Source organism: Arvicola amphibius, chromosome X (assembly GCF_903992535.2).
Source record: "Arvicola amphibius chromosome X, mArvAmp1.2, whole genome shotgun sequence".
Lineage (NCBI taxonomy): Eukaryota > Metazoa > Chordata > Mammalia > Rodentia > Cricetidae > Arvicola > Arvicola amphibius.
The window spans coordinates 115260318-115284156 of NC_052065.1; the positions used below are offsets into that span (position 1 = coordinate 115260318).

A 23839-nucleotide genomic window follows, 5' to 3' on the forward strand; every position below is an offset into this window, starting at 1 on the left:
TAAAAGGGCACATTTGTAATCCCAGAACTCAGAAGGAAGAGACAGGAAGAACCATCAGGTCTGAGATCAACTTGGGCTACACAGTGAGGTCCCGAGCAGTTTGGGCTACTCAGCAAAAACCCTGCCAACCCCATGCCTCCTCCCCATCAACATAAGCCATAACAACAACACAAATACTTCAATTTCAGTTCATCTATACAAGCTCTGTTCTGAGGATTGCACTGTGTTCCTCCCTGTCATCCCAAAGATGTTGAAGCTCTAAGAATGGGATCTTGCTTACTAACAGGACATTTACAGAAGTAATCAAGTTAGAGTGTAGTCATTATGGTGGGTCCTAATCTTATGACTGGTGCCCTTCCAGAAAGGAGAACTTTGGGCAGGGAGATAAGACATACTTCATGTGAGCATAAAGGCAGAGATTGGGGTAATAAATCTATATGTCAAAGAATGCCAATGATTGCTGCCAAACGGCAGAAACTGTGAGGAGGCTACAAAGATTATGTCCCACAGCCTTCGGGTGGAACTAACTCTGCTGATACTTCCACCTTGAGTTCCTAGTGTTAATAAAATTAAGACAATAAATCTGTTATAAAACACAACTCTACAGGCCAGTGGTTGTCAACCTTCCTAAAGCTGTGGGCCTTTAATACAGTTCATGTTTTGGTGACCCCCAACCATAAAATTATTTCATTGCTACACCATAACTGTAATTTTGCTACTGTTATGAATCATAATGTAAATATCTGATATGCAGGATTTCTGGTATGCAACCCTTGTGAAAGGGTCATTTGCTCCCCCAAAGGGGTTGAGACCCACAGGTCAAGAGTCACTACCATAGAGCAGGAGAGACGGTTGAGCAGTTAAGATCACGGGCTGCTCTTGCAGAGAGCTTGGGTTCAATTCCTGGTACTCATGTGGCAACTTACAACCAACTGCAGCTCCAGTTCCAGGGAACCCAATCCCCTCTTCTGGCCTCCATGGACACTGCATACATGTTGGGCAGGCAAAACACATGTATACACATAAAATAAAATAAAAATAAAATAAAATGACTGTTTAAGTCAACCACGGGATGGTATTTTGCTATTCTGGCTCTAGTGATCAAATACACCCATCTACTATTCCCTGGTCTCTCAGACTAGCTCACTGAGTGATCCTTACTTTTCTTCATCTATACACCAGCTTTACACTAAAGCCTTTGGAATCCATTCCTTTATGAATCTCATATTTCCATTCTTGTCTCTTTTTTTTGTCATTTTGCTCCTTCCTAGTGTCGTCGCTCGAGTCCAAGTCTTCATCATTTCACGACTCTATTTGTAAAACAGAATCAGGCTGGTCTCCCTTTTTCCAAACTTATCTCCTACAATGTAGATTCCATGATGTTTTCATCGTAGTAGTGCTATGCTCTCAAGTGCTTATGGTGCCACAGAGCTTACTATGCTAAACTTGAGCCTGGCATGTATTCTCCTCCAGACTTTAGACCCATTGTGCCTACCTAGTCTTTTATCCCCCAGCAGATATTATGCCTCTTTCCATCACTGACTCCCTATTCCTTCTATTCGCCCACATCATACATAAAACTGTTCCCCTTTCAAGGTCCTGAGCAATTGTTGCTGGCTGTGACTACTTGGGATCACACTGATATCTCTTGCCCTGGTTAGATTCTATTCAGTACTTTCTAGGTTAGCACCAAGTAGTATTTTAAATTTATGCAGATTTACTTATATTTATGTTAATTACTTGTAATAATTAATTGGTCAAATTCTTTTTTGTTTTGTTTTTTTTTTTGAGACAGGGTTTCTCTGTAGCTTTGGAGCCTGTCCTGGAACTAGCTCTTGTAGACCAGGCTGGCCTAGCTCACAGAGATCCGCCTGCCTCTGCCTCCCGAGTGCTGGGATTAAAGGCGTGCGCCACCACCGCCTGGCTCGATTGCTCAAATTCTTAAAGTGAGAATAATGGAAGCTAAATGATGAGAAGTTGGGAACCTGGAAGAGAATATTTTGGCTAGAACAATCAAGAAGAATTTGTCTATTTCACTGTTTCTCAAATGGTCCCCAGACCACCAGAATCTAAATAATTGAAGTATCTGAAACACCATTAAAGACCTTCTGGGTCAGACTCTCTGCATCTTACAAATATTTTTTTAATTTTAATTTTCTTCAGCTTTATTGAGGTATGACTGATAAAAAATTGTATATACTCAAGGTTTACAATGTTTCTTTTCCAGAGAAGTAAGGTTTGTACAATGATTTGTATGTTCTAATTAACATACTTGTGAACAAAGTTCCTGGGGAGTCGCTAACATTTAATGTCCCCTCTCACAGCAAATTTCACATATAAATACACGATTTACTGTAGTGACAGCAGTACACCCTGGATCTCTAGACTGTGTATCTCCTGACTGACAGCTTGTACCCTTTAGGACGCCTAAAATGATTTTCAGGGGCACCAGTCTTGGTGAGCACTAATCTAACTGAAGAAGGGAAAAGGGATATGAAGAGAACAGTCCCTCTTGGCTCTTCTGTGTACTGGGCACACGATTAACAAAAGAATGAAACAATTCCACAATATCCAATTTGATGGGATTTCCCCGTTTAATAGACTGCTTTCAGCAAAGTAGTCCTTTCTTCTTTTGCAAGTACTGTGTCACAGATATGGGCTACTACAGAGTCTCTGGAGGAACAGAAATTCTGTGACACTAGATAATGTAACTAGTTTTACTTAGTTTGAGAGGTAAAAGATAACCAGAGATGTGCCACAGGCCCCTGGAATTCAAGTCTGGGAAGCACAGTGAGAGAAAGCAACAACGTGGCGATCTACTTGCTTAAGCTTTTAATTGGAAACATGTGATAGCTAAAAAACGTAGCTGATTTAGATAAAAACCAAGGAGACTCTTGCTGGCTCACGTCAAGCAGGATTTCTGCAGCTGAGTACTACAGAAGTGAGATAACAGAATTAGATACGATCGAGGGGAAGAAAAATGCACAAAAGTCCTTGAATTAAAATGAATTGAAACCTTCTGGGAGAAAAGCTATTTGGTAAGCTCCATTAAGTCTATTGTAGATAGCTTTATTTGACAAAGCAGCATCCTGGCATGTGGAACAGGAGAGAAAATAGCTATAAGATGATCTGTCAGGGAGTTTCCAGTCTCTGAACGAATAAGACTCTGTGCAGTAGCCAATACAGCTTTTAACTCAGAAGAGATACAGAAACAAAATGCAATTATATATCCCTAGTAAGTGCATTCAGTATGGATTTCCCACATACCCCTCACCTCCCCCACTACCTCCTCAAACTCTGCAATCCATCAAGTGGATGCTCAAAATTAGGTTGCATCTATCCCACTATAACAACGTATAAGCAGTGTATATGATGCTGGAGATACTGAAGTGGAGGCAATACTACAAGTCATAATTAATCTGCTCTAACACATCTTAGTGAAGCACTTAGTGAAGTTGAATAGCTTCACTATTATTACAGACTTTTCTTTATTTTGGCTATAGGTTTGTAGTATTTATTTGCAGCAATTCAATATTCTGAAAATGCTAACCAATGCTTATAGAAAGTATCACGCACAGACAATAGTTTTTATGTTTAGTATATCACAAAAATAGAGAAAATTTCATTACAATAGCTAATGGATAGCTTTAAAAAGTCCGACTTGATGGTTTTTTTTCTTTTTCTGTAAGATTTTTTGTTTATGGAGTGAAGATTCTAAGACCCCTTACATGAGACCAAATGCAGATTTGAGTTTCAGCCAATTGATATGTACTCCTACCACATGACAAGTTAAATTAAAGACACTAAATTATTATATTTCTAATATTTACAACTTGCTTGGCATACAACAGCAATGAAATGACTGGATGAAATAATCTGACCACCACAAAATCCAAGTCAGTTGTTATGACATGGCAGATGATTGTCAGGGAGGGATCTGGGAGAGTAGACTTCAGATATTTGAAATTCAGGCCTAGTGCTTTTTTTTTAATTAAAAATGTGTATGTATATATGACCTGTGTGTGCAGATGTGCACAGCCACATGCATACATAGACACCAGAAAAGAATGATGTTGGGTGTTTTGTTCTATCATTTTCCAGTGATCTTGTGTGCCCCCAACCCCAAACAATGCTAGGGTTACAGGCATCCAAGGCCATGCCTGGCTTTATATGTAGTTGTTGGGGATTTGAACTCAGGTCCTCGTGTTTGCCAAAGGAAAAGCTTTTACATACTGAGACATCTCCCTAGCCTAATGCATTTTTAGACTGCATTCCATATAATTAAAGTCCTAATATTGTTTGCAGTGGTTTACTGGAAACACTGGTCTGGTGGCAGGTATTCAGTCTTGTGATGATCTTCCTTCCACAGTAATTTATGATGAACTAATGGGTAAAGTGTTGTCTTATTGTTCCTGAAGCTTACCTTATAGGCCCACTGGATATCAACATCATAGCTTCTGTGAGGTCCTGCTAATACTTGAATAGAATAAAAGCCTTCACCCAGACAACCTTTGTGGACTCCTATTTGGTACCCAATATGTTTGCTAAGTAACTGCGATAGTTATTTATTACTTGGTAGATTTTAATTTTTGGACTTTATGGAAATATTTAATTTTCTATGCACTAGTCCAAAATCTTCTTTAAACTGTGTGTGTTAGGGGGTGTGCATGTGTACGTGATGTGCATGGACATGTGCAAGTAGATATTAATGCTGGGTTTCTTGTGCCATCACACTCCACCTTGTGTTTGAAACAGGGTTTCTTGCCAAACGTGAAGCTTACTGATTGGCTGGCCAGGTTCCAGGAATCTTTCGGTTTCCAACTCCTCAGCATCCGGATCACAGGTGTGGCCCTCTGTTCCAGCTTTTAATTTTTTCTACAGATGCTAGAGATCTGAACTTAGGTCTTCACGTTGCATGGTAAGCACTGACTAAGCCTTTAAAAAAAATCTTGACAGTTTCTTCTAAATTATATAATCAACTTCATATCTATCTGTTACTGATTTGGGTAGAATGTATAAGTAATCTAGCATTTATGCAGATTTTTCTCACAGTTGAAGAGAATATGAATAAATCCAAATCAAATATGGAACAATGATACCTAAATGTCCAGTGGGGGTTTTATTTTTTTGAAAAAAGTGCATATGTTAAATTAGGCACTTCAAATGAAAAGGGGATACATGAAGAACAGAAAACCCTGTAGACAGAGGTTTGATATTTAGCCAGTGTTTACTCATATAGCCCCATCAACTTGTTTTCTATCTGATGTCTAGTCTGGTGGGTTGATGTATATATCATCTTAACTTGTTTTAAAGGTTTGAAAATACTGCCACTGCAAGGAAATGCTTATTACATATAACCCACCACAATGATCATTACCTGATTCCTCCGTTTCTTTTGTTTCTGTCGTTTCTTCTATTTCATCGTCAGACATTTCCATTTCCTCTTCTCTCCTGATTCCCATTAATTCATCATTATGAATGTTGCGAATTTCCTAAGGTTAAAAGGTATGTATTTTAGGGGGAAAACTTAGAAAATGTTGAGGAAATGGACGGAGGTATGGGGACATATTAAAAACTCTCAGGGTGCTCTTAAACAAAAAGGCAACAACAGCATACTGAAACTACACAGTCTCGCTAAAAGGCACACTTGGCTCTTGTGTGGAGTTCTGGAATTTCCCTTTAGAGTTTGGTCATTATACCTTCCCATGTTGGGTTCTTTAATTTTGCTGCTTCTTATTTCCCCTCCATCAACAGCTTTCCTGAACAGAACTCTAAACCACGATTTTTGTAGTTTTAGAAGATACAACAAAAATCAGCTGCTAATGTGGTGGTTTCTCAGGAAATTCAGAATCAACCTACCCCAGGACCCAGCAATACCACTCTTAGGAATATACCCAAGAGATGACCTATCATATTACAAAAGCATTTGTTCAACTATATTCATAGCAGCATTATTTGTAAAAACAGAACCTGGAAACAACCTAGATGCCCTTCAATGGAAGAATGGATAAAGAAAGTGTGGAATATATACATATTAGAGTACTACTCAGCGGTAAAAAAACAATGACATCTTGAATTTTGCATGCAAATGGATGGAAATAGAAAACACTATCCTGAGTGAGGTAAACCAGACCCATAAAGATGAACATGGGATGTACTCACTCATAATTGGTTTCTAGCCATAAATAAAGGACATTGAGCCTATAATTCGTGATCCTAGAGAAGCTAAATAAGAAGGTGAACCCAAAGAAAAACATATAGTTATCCTCCTGGATACTGGAAGTAGACAAGATTGCCAGGCAAAAATTGGGAACTTGGGGGTGGGGTGGGATGGGGGTAAGGGGAGATGGGGAGAGAAAAACGTGAAGGGGAGGATGGGGAGAGCTTGGGGGAATGAGGTGGTTGGGATAAAGGAAGGGTGGATATGGGAGCAGGGAAGTATATATCTTAATTAAGGGAGCCATTTTAGGGTTGGCAAGAGACTTGACTCTAGAGGGGTTCCCAGGTGTTCAGGGAGATGTCCCCAGCTAGTTCCTTGGACAGCTGAGGAGAGGGAGCCTGAAATGGCCCGATCCTATAGCCATACTGATGAATATCTTGCATATCACCATAGAACCTTCATCTGGCGATGGATGAAGATAGAGACAGAGCCCCACATTGGAGCACCGGACTGAGCTCCCAAGGTCCAAATGAGGAGGGAGAACATGAGCAAGGAAGTCAGGACCGCAAGTGGTGCACCCACCCACTGAGATGGTGGGGCTGATCTAATGGGAGCTCACCAAGGCCAGCTGGACTGGGACTGAAAAAGCATGGGATAAAACCGGACTCCCTGAACATGGCAGACAATGAGGGTTGCTGAGAAGCCAAGGACAATGGCACTGGGTTTTGATCCTACTGCATGTATTGGCTTTGGGGAGGCCTAGCCTGTTTGGATGCTCACCTTCCTAGACCTGGATGGAGGGGGAAGAACCTTGGACTTCCCACAGGGCAGAGAACCCTTTCTGCTCTTCGGACTGGAAAAGGAAGGGGAGGGGAGGGGGGAGGGGGAGGGAAATGGGAGGCAGGTAGGAGGCAGAAATTTTTAATAAAAATAATAAATAATAAAAAACAAAACAAAACAAAAAAAAAAGAGCTGCTAAGAGCAACCTTCTACAAGACTAACTTTCTCATGGACAATAGCTATAATGTTTGGACAAACCAAAATACATAGCTACTTGATGTCAATGGACAGGGAACAAAGTAGGCATATTATGAAGAGGAATTGGCATTTGGAAGAAACAAGTTTCCCAGATTTTCCTCTTAGTTTGAGAGCAGATCAGAGTTATTCAGTCACAGGGTAGCTAAATTTCTAGTAGAACACCCAGCCTTTGTGGCCTAAATAATTGCAAGAGAGTTGTAAAAAGAAAAACAGTCATTGGAGAGTAAGAAGGGAATCTTAGAAAGAAGAAATGGGGGGGGGCATAAAGGAAGGTAAGCAGAAGGGAGAAAGGAAGACACACACACAGAGATTGTTTACAGTTTGTATCTAAAATCCTTTCAAAGTTTTGCATGCTTTTTCCACCAAGGAAGCACAAGAGAGTCTAAGCAGTCTAGCTAAGGCTAAAGGAGCCAAACTGTTACTGGAACTTCTATCCAATAAACCTCTAGCTTGAATAAAAACAATTAAAATGATCATTTAAGCAAAATAACACAAAGCGAACATTTTGGAAGAGTGTAGAAGAGTCCATAATTTTTACACTATAATACTTATATCTAGGATAACCACCAAAATCATTGGACATCTCAGAAACTAGGTTAAGATTACATTTTCCAGAAAAAGAACGACAGAACAACCTTGAAGTGATTCAGATGTGGTACTCAGCAAACAAATAATCAAGTATCTATTTAACTATCTTCCTGGCATAAAGAAATTGTGCTCATATTAAAAAAAAGATAGGAAATTATATCAAAAGGTCAGATACTTTAAAAATAACTCACAGATTAATTTAGCTTAAAATAAAAGAGTTCTTCTATCCAGAAATAATGAACTAAGAAATGAAAAGTTACTTTATTTTCCACATTAAACAAAAGTTCTTACTGCAGACCTTTATGATGTTATTGCCATTTCCTTCCACATATCTTTGTACAGTAAAAATTTTAATGAAATGATTTAACATTTGGTGATAGAATTTAATCAGCATAACAAAATTTAATCAAGAAATACTTAATGTGAAGATTTTTTTTTTACCACAGAAAGGAGTGGAATAATGAGGGATTGATTAGAAGGTGATAAAAATCACTCTATAATATAATGAAACAGCACATACAAGAACTAGGTATACTTAGCTAGTATACCTAAGATGTGACATGAACAAGAAACCTACTACATAGACACACTCACACACATACTAACCCAAAGCAAAGTAGCTCTTGTTGTACACTACACTTCTAAGACTAGAAAGCTCAGTCATCAGAAATAAATTGCAATCCACTGTGTGGAAGGGAGTAACAATTCAGAAAGACATTCAGTGTAGACCTCTGGTCTTCAAATATATGCTTGTGATCAAACACATTCTTACCCATAAATGAACATACATGTCAACATGTACACACACACACACACACACACACACTCACACACGCACATTATACCAAAACAAGTAAGAATGAGAACTATGAATATCAGAGCAATTTGAAATCATTTAAACATCACTTGACTGTACTGATTTTCTAGGTGTTAAGCTGAGACCACCCTACCTAGGTTAACTCCTATTGGGGTGTAATATCAGAAACATCTATAGCTGTCTGGTATAAATTATCGCATTTATAAGCATTATATACATTTCTTGCTTTTTTCTTTTCTTTTTCTTTTTGAGTCAAGGTCTCACAAAGTAGTCCTGCCTGTCTTGGAACTCACTCTGGATCAGGTTGGCCTTGAACTCAAGAGATTCATTTGTCTCTGCTTCCTGAATGCTGGGATTAAAGGCATGTGCCACCCACACCTGGCCTTCAAATGGATTTATTAATAATGTCATAGTTTGTCACTATCCTATTTTTTCATTCCTTTATCAGGAAAAAAAATGATTTCTAGTTCCAGTTAAGTTTCGATTAACACTAAATGGATTCTTTACAAAGCGAGTCATCACTGATTGTTAAGAAGTAACAAAAAAATCAGATGTTCACATAGCACCTCCCATGTACTGCAGGAACTTTACTTAAAATAGAAGAAAACACTGACTTGCTTGTGATAGATGAACTTTAGAGGGGTGTGTCATGAAAAAGATGTGCTATGTCTTATTCAGACTCGCTGCATGAAGAACAATCAGGGAATCTCATTCCTCTGAATGCACTCTACCTCATAGGATTTAGTTTCAGTTAGCAGCAGGGCTGTTACTGGAAGGTGATTATAATAAAATTTGACACTGGCAAATTCAAATACTGTACAGTTTACTGCATCAGGAAAAGCTGTGTGCTTTCTTGATTTCTAATAAAAACATAGGCTGTCACAGGGTATAATCAGACACCAACTCTCAACTCACACACATGTCACTAACGCTGATAAAGTTATTACATTTCTCGTGAGAGTAAATTGTGTTCATTCTAGGGAAATATCCCAGGGCAGCAAGATCTTACAACTAAGAATGGTCCTGTAGCTTCCCAGCATTCACAAAGCATCTTTTTGCTTCCAGTTTGGCAAGACAGCTTAAGATCTTAGAAATACAAAGACTTCAATAACTACATGATGTCTTACCTAGAGGTCTTTTACAGTTTCAAAACACCCCTATAAATATAACACACCTGGGGCAAATTTTACCTAAATGCTTCAAAATACCTCAGGGACAAGAATTGTCGGTTATTTTAGCTAATAATGAAATGAGAATAATGAAAAACTCAGGGAAACATTTTCTAATTTACTCAGTGGACTGCACTGTACACTATACAATCCTTGGCTATAAAAAAACTCCCTAAAGCTCATATCATTATTTTTCTACAAATACACAATACTAAGTCATACAATTGGAGTAGAAGCAAAGAGAACAGCAGAGGCTATGGGGTACCATATTAAAGAAAATTTAGAAGGCCCATTTGATAAATGATAGGCTACTTCTAAGAAAAGTGAGACTTTGTTAATTCTTGGAAACCTTTACCATTAAAGTACTCTGCATCCATTTTCTGAATTTTCTGGTGGATCAGAAAAGCTTTGAGAAAGAAATCCTTACAAATGCTTTCAGAGTAACAGACTGCAAGGTGGAATGCACCCCCCAAAAGACCTTCTAAATAGCTCAGATATAAGACTGGGTAGGGAGTGGATTCCTAACTGAAGCTCAGACATCAAAAGTAATAGCTGTATCTCAGTTTTGCTCCATTTCCCATTCTGACATCTTGATATAGCACTGCAACCAAAATGTGGGAATAGCATGCAAAAAGGTTTTCAGTAATTTGCAGGTGTTAGTCACTACACGAAATTTTCTGAGACATGCAGAATACTTTTTAAAAATAAGTGGCTCTAAAGTTTCTATGCCACCCTTTTGCCCACTGTAAATATGTGGTACATCTCATTTTGAACAGGTAGTGATTTCTGAAATGGCATTGTAATAATTTAGAGTCTGCTCTAATGGTGGCAACCCTTTCTGAAACTTAGATTTTTCCACTGCTCCACAATGGAGAACAAAAAGCACTTTCTTATAGAATGAAATGAACCAGAGACAGAAGGAAATTCATGCAAAGAACCACTTTGTGCCAGCTGACATCTTTGATTTATTACAAAGTAAGCAAATCATAAATCATTACATATTAATTATTTAACCATAGTTTCACAAGAATTTATGTGGACTTTAATTGATCTTACTCATGCTTTATGATAGGAACATTATTACCAGAATATCAACACTCCTTATTAAATGTGTAACAAGACCCTACTAACCTATAATTTTTCAGTATTAATAAGAACCATGGTAGGAAAAGAGTCAGGAGGGAATGGAAAGAACAGAGGCTAGGGAAATAAGTAGCATGTACACTCACAGAACAATTTGATTCTGAAATATCATTTAATAAAATGAAGCAACTCACAAACACAGGTTTGCCTCCTGTATGGCAAATAATGGAAATACAAATTAGGTTGATGCAAAATTGAGTTAGTGTGCTTTGGATGGCTGAAGGCCAACAGCCAGTCTTAATGCAAGTGAGTACTAAACCAAGGGTGCACAGATGACTTCATTATCTATCTACAAACAGTTCTTCACACTATGAAATGGAAGTAAATGGAAAAGGGTATTTTGTCAATTACAATCATCAAAGCCCTTTTCTTTCAGCTCAGTGGTGTAAAATCTTCTGCGAGGAAGGGTGCAAGAAGCTATCATCTTCATGTTTATGGCTATGATTCTAGTTTCTATACATTATCCAAGCTGTAGCACCGAGTGTGGGTCAGTTTGAGCAAAACACAGATTTTTCAAATGATTCTGTAGGAAGGAGCCCCCATCGTAAATACAACTGTGACTGTAGGCATCAACCTGCAAAAAGAGGAGGGCTTCAGCCCTCTTAGCATCTTTTTCTTAGCATTTCATTTCTAGGAGCCCAACCAGGAAAGCCAAAGCAATTAAAAAGACTCATTTCCAAACACATCAGCTTGGCACGGACTTCTTCACAGTATCTAGAGTTCCTCACAGACGGTTTTTCCCCCTAAGTTCATGCTTTCTCTATCCCTCACTCAGCAGGATAAGAAATGCGGGTAGATGCATGACACTGAGACAAGGAACGGTACCTTCTGACATGAGCCTTCCAGCAGCTGATTTGTTCCCTGAGGCGACTGGGAAGGAGTTGTCAAAACTTCTAACTTGATGGAACACCTGACTTTTGAGTTGTTCTGATTTTCAGTGGGGGTGCGCTAAAAGGCAGTCGCATCTGAAGAAGATAGCTTTTTTCACTTCCCATAGGCTATATCTCTTAAATCTTCTCAGTGGTCTGCTATCAGCAGAGAATTTGTGGAGTTGAAAGCAAAAACGAAAATAATAGCACCAAACCACAGTTCAGGAGACAGCAATGCAAAGAGGAAGAATGCTTTGAGGTTTAGGGAAGGCAAGCTCAAAGGAAAGCCATGAGATATGTCTCAGTGTTGAATGTAAAAGCAAGCAGAGGAACGTCATGAGTTAGCTATGAGTCACTATCAGTTCTAGTTACCAGGACTAAGGAAGGTAGGCCTGGAGTTAATCTAATCAAATACACAGGAAGCAGGTTTGACCAACAAGGCACAGATGGAACATGTAGCTCTTGGCAAACCATTATGCCCGTGCATCTTATCACTACCACTCCTGCCTAGGAGGTTTTTACAATACTGTATAATGGGCTCTATGATTCTCAGTTCTCTAGAGCTCTGGAGAAATGTCCAGTTCACCACGACAGCCATCTTTACTATGACCCTAATTCAGCTTAAGAATAACGTATATACTCCCTAGGTAGTCAGGCTTAGTATATTCAGAGCCTTGATGGGGAAATTTTTTGAGATAAGGGTTCACTATATAGTTTAGGATGGCACTGAATGTATGGTCCTCCTGCCTCAGCCTGCTGGGATTGATTTCAAGCGTGTGCTACCACATCTACTTTGGGGAATATTTTATTGCCTGATAGTTGTTGCCTTGGGAAGTGAGTCCCTTTCTTCTCTGTAGGGCTTTCCTTAAAAATTCTGGGGAGCTTAGATCTTAGACCATCTAAAAGGTATGCAGGCCTATGTATATTAAAGGGAAGGGAGATATTTAATGTAGGTTAAGAATTACTAATCCACCAAATTCAAAATCTAAAATGTTTCCAAAATTGAAAATGTTTGAGTGCCAACATGATACTAGAGATCAAAAATGAATGAAAATGCTATTAGCCTTTTATAATTCTATACCCTCACTGGATAGATGTCTTCACGAGATTTCCCAGTGATTCCCAGTTCTCTCTGCTGACCTAGAACTGAAGCCTTACAGATACAAGTTTAGGACCAGAGTTTGGTTTATTTTTCCTTAAATGTTTGTCAAGATTTGAAGCTGTTCCCATACAAATAGCTTACCTATTCGTAAAAGGACAGTGTAGAGAGAATATTGCTGACTTGTCAAAGGTTAGCAAACTAAGTCTCACAGAGATTAGAAGATCTGTCCAAAACTACATGGAAGTCTGTAGCAGAGCTCAGAGGAGAATAATTGCTACTCACTTCCTACTTGTGTAATTTTGTGAAGTCATTTAACATTTCTGAATTTCACTTTTGCTACATGCAAAGCATGGGTTCTACACCTACTCATTATCCTGTATTGAGTTGTTTAATAATAAACTGAAATAACACATTTACATTTTCAAACTGCTCATACATTTCTTAAACATTTAATTTTATAAAACTGGTTCCATTGTTATCATCACCAATTAACGGGCAAAGGAATAGGGATCAAGAGATGCTGAATAACTTGCTCAATCCAGCAAGCTACAAATGTAACAAAAGCTGACAGTTGAATTCTTGTTGGACTCTCAGTCCACAAGTAGCCTGTATCCACGGCATTAACTGTAAGGCTTACGGTTGGGCGATATAACGAGTGTACAGTGCTTGTGGATGTTAAGTGTTGGGCACTGAGGCTATAGCTCTGTGGGAAAGTGTCTGTCTAAAATATACAAGACCCTGAGTTCAACTGTCAGCACAGAGAAAGAGAAAGATGAATATGAGACGTTGAACTATGGATACGATATAGAATTTGTTACCAGAATGGCCAAATAAACCATAGGTGAAGCTGAAAAAGTTGCTGTATATATAGACAAAAAAAAAAATCAGGCCCAGGGAAGGAGGCTTCCTATGGGCACGGAGATACCCTTAAAACTATTTCCACAGGTAGTTCAGTGGAAACAAACCTCCCATGTACTTTATCTTTAGACGCAGGCTATTAACCGAATCATATTACACATATTGTAGTGTTCTGCTAAAGGTTTCCTGGAGCACAAGCAGAAGGGTATGTGTCGACCTTGATCTGAAATCACAGTCCTTTCTTCCCTTTAAATCTCCTGCATGTACAGACAGCTGGACAGATCTGATAAAAGAAGCTCAGAAATTTCTTTGCTCCAGAGTACCAGCAGACAGCTGCTAGCCTCAACTGTCAATGCACTTTAATAAATGGAAGACAGCCCTAATAATATTAATGCTAGAAGGACAGGTCAGTAATTATCACTGTACTCAAGACCAGCTAGTGTGGAGAAGTAAACTTACAATTATCCCAGCTGCATTTTCACTGAATTTCTATCCAGCAGGATGCACTTAAGACAACACATGCATATTTATTATTTTTTGCCAGCAAGGGGTCTGGATGTTGACAGGGTATAGAACACATTTTAGTGTTTCATTAGGGCCTTGTTGTGACCATGGGAGCTTGGACTATTTAATTCTGGTTAAACCCCCAAATCAATAACTTGTTAAGGAAGGAAACTGTCCCCAAGAGGAGGTGCCAGAGTAGAAAGTTACCAACCTCAGCTTGTTTGCACCAGACACTGATGTTTTTACGCTGGGCTTTTGTGAAGTGGTCCCATGCCTTCTGTTTGGAAGCAGAATGGTACACAGCTACTATCTGCTCAACTGCAGCATCAAATCAGCGGTCAGATCGGGCCAAATCAACATCCAGGGATGGAAAGAGAGAGAGAGAGAAATAAAGAGAAACATGAGGCTTGTTTCATCAAGTTCTTAGGACACAAAGCAGCCTGTGACTGTAATCAGATAAGATCACATGGGCCAATGTACTTTATTACTTTTCTCATGGCTGTGAGACATTATGAAGCAACTTAAGGAAGGAAGGAGGGAGGAAGGGCCTATTTTGGCTCATAGTTTAATTATGGCAGGGAAGGCTTGGCAGGAGGAGTGTGCGGCGGTCAGTGCATGTCAGTCAGGAAGCACAGAGTAGACAGGAAATGAGGCAGGACTCTAGAACCTCACAAATGCTCTCAGTGGTCTCTTGCCTCTGGTGAGACTGTATCTCCTATAAGTTCACAACCTTCAAATTAGTACCAACTGGGGACCAAGAGTTCACACATATGAGCTTATGGGGACAGTTCTCATTCAAATCAGAACAGGTACTGTGATTTTAAATGAGACTCAAGGAAAGAGACATCAATATACAGGAAGAAGAAACTCCCAGTTTGGGGTGAGATGATGAGCCAAGTTTTTCATACGAAAATTGTGTATTCATTTATGGAAAAAGAAAGAGTCAAAATAAATGTGTTTTAAGTTCAGATTTTATATTTAGCTGAGTGCTATGAACTCTGCAAAGCATGGATACAAACTATATTACTGGGTCCTTTTATTTATTTAATATTATTGTAAATTAATTTGTAGATAACATAAAACAGTGAGCTTCATTATAACATTTTCATACATATATTGATTATGTGTTACTCCTATTCACTGTCTCTGTTTATTAAGTTGCCTTCTAAAATAAAGGGGAATGTTTAACTTCAAGGAAAATTCGTTTTTTTGCTAGTCGAAGTTATGTTTAACCAGAAGCATCAAATCAAAATATAAAATGGTTGAGTCTATATTAAGTACACCTACATACACTTGTTGACTAGAGAAAAAATTATGCAAGAAATCTTTGTGAATGCAGTCCTAGAGAGTATCTTTCAAGGTCCCTTAAAATGTTAAAAGGAGAAACACACACAAATCTTTGGGGATAGTCCGCTATTTAGTGTGTGTGTGTGTGTGTGTGTGTGTGTGTGTGTGTGTGTGTGTGTGTGTGTGTGGACAAGCTGTGAGAGTCAGTCTTCTCATTCCACCATGTTGGTTCTGGGGCTTGAACTTCAATTGTTAGACTTGGAGGCATCCACTTTACCCCACGGCGCCATCTCTCTGGCTCACAGGAAGAGGAGCTTGGATATGAGTATTTGGGAGAAACAAAAGCAGAAGAACCCCTGCTTCTCACAGCAGACAAATCCAGAGACAGGATTTCTCTTTCCAGTCATGTTCTCACTGTGTTCTAATGACTTCAGGATTCTCACACTTCTCCCTGTTTTCTTTTTCTACTTCTTCTGTAGTCCTGAAGATATGTGCTTTCCTTTCTTGGATTTTATGTCTAGCTATACTTCCAAAGTATGAGTGGAAGCGGAGGAACTCCTTAATCACAGTTATGTATGAGTCAAGTACGGAGAAAAAAGTGTAGGAAGAGTGGGACCATAATTGCTTAAAAGCAAAATCATAAAACTGCCCTGATTCTTAAGGTGAATATAGCTCCTTACTGAAAAGATGTGATCATATAATTTTGTTACAGGGTGAACAAAAAAAAAATTACTTGAGAGTTTATCTGATCTATCTCATTTAAGAACCTAGATAGATCTGAAGTGGTCTAATTTTTCAAAGTGGCCATTTCAATGGCTTCTCACCCCTATGGTGCCTATCATATCTAGTGAAGATAAAGAAAACTAAACTGAAAATGTAGAAGTAGCTAATTTATCTTTTATGCTATCATCTTGGGAAAATATAATCTTATTTATTAGAAGTTCCTAAACAGCATACTACATGATGATAATCATGTAAATCTGAAGAAACACAGCCATAAAATCCTAACATCATATTCTAACTTCAGCAATGAAGTCTCTAATCCTCTACTCTGAGGACCAGGGTTGTAAATAGATGAACTGTTGCCTACCTACATCCCAGTGCTTCTGGAGAGCCGAAGAAGCTAAACCAGAGAAAATGGGAACAGGTGCTCATATGTATCCTGTGAAGTTAGAGCTTTGGCACTTGACAGTATGAGGGAGTGGTTCTCAACACGTGGATCGTGACCCTTTTGGGGGAATCAAATGAGCCTTTCTCGGGAGTTGCATATCTGATATTTGTTAGGGCGGCTGATCAATCCCTTGTCTGAGGGGCGTGGCCGCTCCAGGGGCAAAACATACCTTTAAAAGAACCGGGTTTGGGGTAGGCCCGGCCCCTTCTTCTTCCGCTTGGTTCTCTGCTTCACTGGAACCTAGGCTCTGTAAGTGCACCCCACTTGCTCCCCTTATTAAAACTGATTCATTCGAAAAAGGCTGTTTTTGGTTATTTCCAATCTCCGCCGACCGCCACGCTTCAGATATTTACATTACCATTCATAATGGCAGAAAAATAACAGTTATGAGGTAGCAATAAAAATAATGTTATGGTTGGAGGATCACCACAACATGAGGAACTGTATTAAAGGGTCGCAATGTTAGCAAGGCTGTGAACCACTGGTATAAGGAGAGCAGAAGGCAGATAGGAAGGTTCCCTGGCCACTTGAAATAGATGGCATTGCAGGCCTTGGGTCCTGTGGAGGGCCTGTGGCCATTAAGCAGAGGGCTCTCTCAGGCTTTCAGCACAACATCAGCTTCCACTTACACTGAATAAGAATTCCAGAAAGGGCCTGTTTGAACTTTTCTTTTGCTTCTTCCATCTCTTTCTCATGGGCTACTTTCTCGTTCACCAGGCGGCGGATGTGGCTGTTGGCCGACTGGATCATGGAGTAGAAGTGGTTGGCACTGCGGCGGTTCACCTCTCCTCTCTCTATCCAAGTGAGCAAGGTCTGCACAGCTTCCGAGAATTTGGAATCATCTGAAACAAAAGAATTTATTCTGAAAACAAACTATGGGCAGTGACCAAATCTTGATCTGTTTTTACAATATGCTGGAAAAGAGTGCATCAGGGATTTTGGCAACTATAGTTCAATGAATTAATGACGGGAAGGAAGCCCACATGTACACCCATGCACACACATGCACACACAGCCAGCAAGTGGGAAGAAAGAAATAAAGAAAGCCTAGGAAGACTGCTTATGGCTTAAGAAGAGTTTCAAAAAGAGGGTGGCTTCTTTCCTTCCTAAAATTTCTGAGGCTGTAAGTCAGTGTGTGTGAGGCCCTAGTTTCCATCCCCAGTAAACACACACACAAACACACACACACACACACACACACACACACACACACTCTCCCTTAAACAAAAACATGTTTATGATATGATAGTTTTCATGTATTGAGAATTTCTTAATTTATCTGATTATTTGAGAGAGGGAGGTGTAGTGTGAAGCGGCGGGGCTGAGTCCCGCCACCCGGCTGCCGGCTAGCTTTACACCCGAAATAATTACACGGAAACTGTATTCTTTTAAAACACTGCCTGGCCCATAGTTTCAGCCTCTTATTGGTTAATTCTCACATCTTCCTTTAACCCATATTTAGTAATCTGGGTAGCACCACGAGGTGTGGCTTACCAGGAGAGATCTTAACCTGCGTCCATCTCGGAGAGGAGCAGCATGGAGACTCACTATGGCGAATGCCTGAAGCGTCTCCCCAACTCTGCTTCCTTGTTCCCACAATTCTGTTCTGTCTACTCCGCCTACCTAATTTTCTGTTCTCTTAAAGGGCCAAGGCAGTTTTCTTTATTAGTAATGAAAGTAACACATAGACACTCCTCCATCATTTCCCCTTTTTCTGTTTAAACAAAAAAGAAAGGCTTCAACTTTAACATAGCAAAATTACATATAACAAAACAGTTATCAAGCAAGTATTACAGTTACAATATTTAAATCTATTTTATCTTTTATCATAACTAAGGAAATCTATAACTATCTATTTATTCTTCAACTCCATCAAAGACCCCAGAAGGATATAATGCTACCTAAGTAAACAAGAAATAAGTAACTTATAAAACTCTAGAAATGACAGAGACAACTCGCTGCCTGGAAAGTCACCCAAAGTTCCTCTGTACCGTTGGGGCATCCATCTTCGGGCTTCAGGCCCATAGTGTCCAGCAGACTTTTTCATGAAGCAGGAAATTCCAAAGACAGTTCAGTCACTTTCTGCTGTGTCCTGCAGAACGTCTCGCAGACTCTTTCATGAATCAGGAACCCCGAAAGACCATCTCACCTTTAGGCAAGTTCAGCAGTCCTCTCTCTGCAGGTTCTTTGTGTCCAGTCTATGCAACAGTCCAGGCAAGAGCAGTTTCTTGCCCAAATGGCTAACAAACTCCATAAGTAGCCTCTTCGATGCCCATCTTCCTCTTGAAGTAGATTGGTGCTGCCAGGAGCAGACGTGTCTCATTGTCATGAAAAACCCTAAGTTATTAAAACATTAAATGCCATATTCTGCAGTCTTTGAAAGATATGAAGAATGTCTATCTAACTGAAATATGTCTCTACATATCTAGAAAATCTAATAACATGACTATAAGCTTAACTATTATCAATGATTATCCATTAACAACCTATATTTCCTAATTATACATTACAATTTTTAAAATGAACTGCAATCACAATAGCTTAATCAAGATCAGAAATACATATACATATAACAAAATTGACCTTAAAATCTATACCAATGCAAATTCATATCTATATCATCTCCCCCTTTAAATGTAAAAGAACATTTATAAGCAATATTTGGGAAAATGGGCGCAGTTTTTTCTCTCCAAACTGCTTCCTGCTGAATGGGGGCGCTGTTATTTAGGTCTTTCATGGTATAACCTGTCTGCTAGGTTCATCCCAGTCGGCAGTTGAGCGAAGTAATTTTTTGAGGGTGTTCACAGCAACCTTTCAGGAGGGCGTGGTCTATCATACCATATTGGGATAGAAGCAATCCACAGAGTCTCGTCCTCTGTGAAAACAAAAGAAGAAACTCTTTTCCAAAGCATCATGTTCTTAGATCCAAATCCTGAAGTCATACCGTTAAGATGTCCATTCTGGTCTAGCCTGGCAGCCCATATAATGAAATGTCTCTCTGTATTTAGCTCCTTTACAGTCAAAAATTTCAAAGAAAACACAATAAAATACATAATCCAGACTCTCTGTGAATTTTCCATTTTTACGTGGCTTATTTTTACTCTATCACTTTACTTCTTTTAATCTATAACAGTCTGTACTCTGTCTCTTTAAAGACTTTACCCTTTTTTAAGGCATTAACTTTATTTTTTATATTTTTTCTTCTCTCTCTCAAGCCTACGTACATTCAGATGTCTGAATCTGTCCTATTGTGAATCTGTAATTTTTTTACTATCCAGAAGCACTTTTGTTTTGTGCTTTTAAATCGCTATGCACTTAAGAATCTAAGCTGTGACATTCCTAGGTCAAAAACAGGTACCGTGTGCTTGCCCCGCCCAGTCCAACATGGCGGAGCCGCTTGTGACTCTGAATTGGTTGCACCTCTGAGCTGCAGAGCCGCTGGGCTGTTCTAGATGTTGGCTCCACCTCTCTCCAATTTCAAAATGGAGGATATACCATTTTCTGCTAGCTCTGGGGCCTCCAGGTAGGAGCCACACTCAGCACTTTAATTCTGAGACTGAGCGTGCAGCACAGAAACTCTTTTCATCCAAGTTACAGCCAAATCTGACACGCAGAGCACCGCGCAGTCTGAAAACATCTCTATGGCGGCAGGAATCCGCCATGCTCTCCCGCTCGCCTAAGCCTGATTCCGCCATCTGCCCAGGTGCAGGTGGGGAGCAGTGAGCCATTGGCATCATCTCAGAGCACTTTCTTTCCGATCCCAAGCAGGCACACAAACATCTAGTCCATAAAAGCCATTGAAATGCTTTAAAGCCAGAGTTTGCACTGGCAGCACAGCACAAGGAAGCCGCGTTTTAAAATGACTCAGCTTTTTCTCTGTTGCTATTGCCGAAACAGGAAATCTCTCTATAGTACGTCCAGGCAAACAGCAAAAAGCTGTGTTAAACACTCTCTCTCCTTTATTTAAAGCTTTTACAGGTTTTTACGTGGATTTAGTCACCACGTTGGAGCGCCAACACAGAGAGAACCCTTTATTGACTTTTTGCAAAGATTAATTAAGGCTCTGGACATAGGGGTAACAGACCCAGAAGCTAGACGAATACTTCTTGAATCTCTAGCTTTTGAAAATGCAAATGTAGATTGCAAAAAGATAATTGGGCCTTTAAAGTCTAGATCAGCACCTATGGATGAATGGATTCAGCATACGATGAATGTTGAGACATTTAGCTATAATGATGAATCTTGGGTAGGAGAAGCAATTTCCAAAGCAATGAGGAGACATCAAACTGCCAGGTGTTTTAATTGTGGTAAATTAGGGCATCTGCAAAGGGATTGCAGACAAAGAACTTCTAGGAATAATATCTCTTCTGGGAATGACAAAAATAGGAGACCTCGGCCTTCAGGTATATGTAGGAGATGCGGTAAAGGCCGACATTGGTCCAACGAATGCAGGTCAACAACAGACAGACAAGGAAACCCGATACCATCGGGAAACCCCTTGAGGGGCCTCTCGCAGGCCCCCAAGCCAACAGTGGCCCAGTCATTCCCAGTCACAGTGGAGAACGTGCCTCACCAAGAAAACTAAAAGCTCCAATTTCTGCTGTAAAAAGTAATACTGGTCTAAATAATGAATTACATGTGGAGGACGAGTCAAAAAATCCAGTAGGACAGAGTAAACGTATATTTTGGCAGACTTCTATTAATGATCAAAGACCAAAGCTAAGAGTCTGTATAAATGGCATTTTTATTGAAGGCTTATTAGACACAGGTGCGGATGTAAGTATCATTACTCCAGAATCTTGGCATCCGAATTGGCCTCTTCAAGAGGTAGATGTTCAGTTCCTGGGAATTGGAACCCTGTCTCGTGTAAAACAAAGCACAAGATGGGTCGAATGCATAGGGCCTGAAGGGCAAATAGGAAGACTAAGGCCATATATAGCCAATATTGCAATAAATTTATGGGGCCGTGACCTGCTACAACAATGGAATACCCAGATTAACATTCCTGCAGTCTCAGGAACTCATAATTCTGGGAAGGATGTAATAAAGTACCATGCACAAAGGTCACCAGCCATTCAGGCTGTACAAGAACATAAAGCAACTAACAAACCTTTAGAGGTACCAACAGCTCTACCTTTAAAATGGCTAACCGAGAAGCCAATATGGGTTAAACAATGGCCTTTAGCTGAAGATAAATTACAGGCATTGGAACAGCTGGTACAAGAGCAACTAGATGCTCACCATATTGAGGAATCAACCAGCCCTTGGAATTCTCCTGTGTTTGTTGTAAAAAAGAAATCTGGTAAATGGAGAATGGTGACAGATCTAAGAGCTGTCAACAAGGTAATTCAACCTATGGGCCCACTACAATCTGGAATTCCTTTGCCTTCTCTATTACCAAAAGGATGGCCTCTTATAGTTATTGATTTGAAAGATTGTTTTTTCACTATACCTTTACAAGAAAAGGATAGAGAAAAATTTGCCTTCACAGTGCCTACTTATAATAATTCTCAGCCTACTAAGAGATATCAATGGACTGTCCTCCCACAGGGGATGCTCAATAGTCCCACATTGTGCCAATATTTTGTAAGTAAGCCATTGGAAATAATTCGTAAACAATTTCCCAAGTCAATAATTTATCATTATATGGATGACATTTTGTTATCTGATTCAAATAAAGATACTTTAGAAAGGATGTTTGAAGAAGTAAAGAAAGTCTTGCCTAAATGGGGATTACAAATTGCCCCTGAAAAAATTCAAAGAGGAAATTCTATTAATTACCTAGGTTACAGAATAGGGTTAGAGAAAATTAAAACGCAAAGGCACAAATTAGGAGAGACAGGTTACAGACTCTTAATGACTTCCAAAGATTGTTAGGAGACATTTCCAGTCTACGACCAGCTGTTGGGATAACACCTGATCTAATAGTTCATTTAAACAAAACCTTAGATGGTGATAAAGATTTGAATAGTCCCAGAAAACTGACAGCTGAAGCAGAAAAGGAACTGACAATGATTGAGGAAAAATTACAGGAGGCACATGTGGATAGGGTGAACCCAAATCTTAGCTGCATCCTAGTCATATTGCCTTCCAGAATTTCTCCTACAGGGATTTTAATGCAGAGGGAAGATACTATTTTAGAGTGGATATTTATGCCTAATAAACCAAGTAAAAAATTAAAAACTTATGTGGAAAAAGTCTCTGAATTAATTATAAAAGGTAAGCTGAGACTTCGTCAACTAGCAGGTATAGACCCAGCAGAAATTATAGTGCCTTTTACTACTGAGGAAATAAAAAAGTTATGGGAAGACAATGAACCATGGCAAAGAGCTTGTGCTAATTTTTTGGGAGAAATTAACAGCAACTATCCCAAAAGTGATAGACTTAATCTCATAAAGAGAACTTCTTGGATTCTTCCTAGAATTGTACGTGATGCTCCAATAACTGGAGCCCGTACGTTTTATACTGATGCAAATAAGTCAGGGAAAGCTGGTTACAAGTCAGATGAATTGAGTAAGGTGGAACAAAGCCCTTATAATTCTGTCCAAAAGGCAGAATTATATGCCATTCTTATGGTGCTAAGGGACTTTAAAGAACCTCTTAATATAGTTACAGATTCACAATATGCTGAAAGAGTTATCTTGCATATTGAAACTGCTGAATTTATTCCAGATGACACAGAGTTGACTTCATTGTTTATCCAGGTACAAGATATAATTAGGAATAGGCTTTGTCCAATGTACATAACACACATCCGGTCCCATACGGGTCTGCCTGGTCCTCTAGCACAAGGTAATGCAGAGATTGATCAATTATTGATTGGAAGTGTGTTGAAGGCCTCAGAATTTCATAAAAAGCATCATGTCAATAGTAAAGGCCTAAAGAAAGAATTTTCCATTACATGGCAACAAGCTAAGGACATTATAAAGAGATGTCCTACTTGTTCTTTCTATAATCAAACACCGTTGCCTGCAGGGAGTAACCCAAAGGGTACTCAAAGGAATGAAATCTGGCAGATGGATGTGTTTCACTTTATGGAATTTGGTAAATTAAAATATGTACACCACACCATAGACACATATTCAGGTTTTCAATGGGCTACTGCCCTGAGCTCAGAAAAGGCCGATTCAGTA

At 39.4% G+C, this 23839-nt stretch overlaps 1 protein-coding gene across 8 annotated transcripts in view; it reads right to left on the reverse strand.

Annotated features, from left to right (window-relative positions):
• The window catches only part of Enox2 (ecto-NOX disulfide-thiol exchanger 2), a 281277-nt gene that overhangs the window by 20646 nt on the left and 236792 nt on the right, over nt 1–23839 (reverse strand). For all 8 annotated transcript variants that reach the window (XM_038316243.2, XM_038316241.2, XM_038316238.2 and 5 more), the window contains 3 exons: nt 17336–17548; nt 14460–14566; nt 5378–5492 (listed from right to left, as the gene is read on the reverse strand). In XM_038316243.2, coding sequence (XP_038172171.1) covers nt 5378–5492; nt 14460–14566; nt 17336–17548 — 435 coding nt within the window. The remainder of the gene's footprint in view (nt 1–5377; nt 5493–14459; nt 14567–17335; nt 17549–23839) is intronic.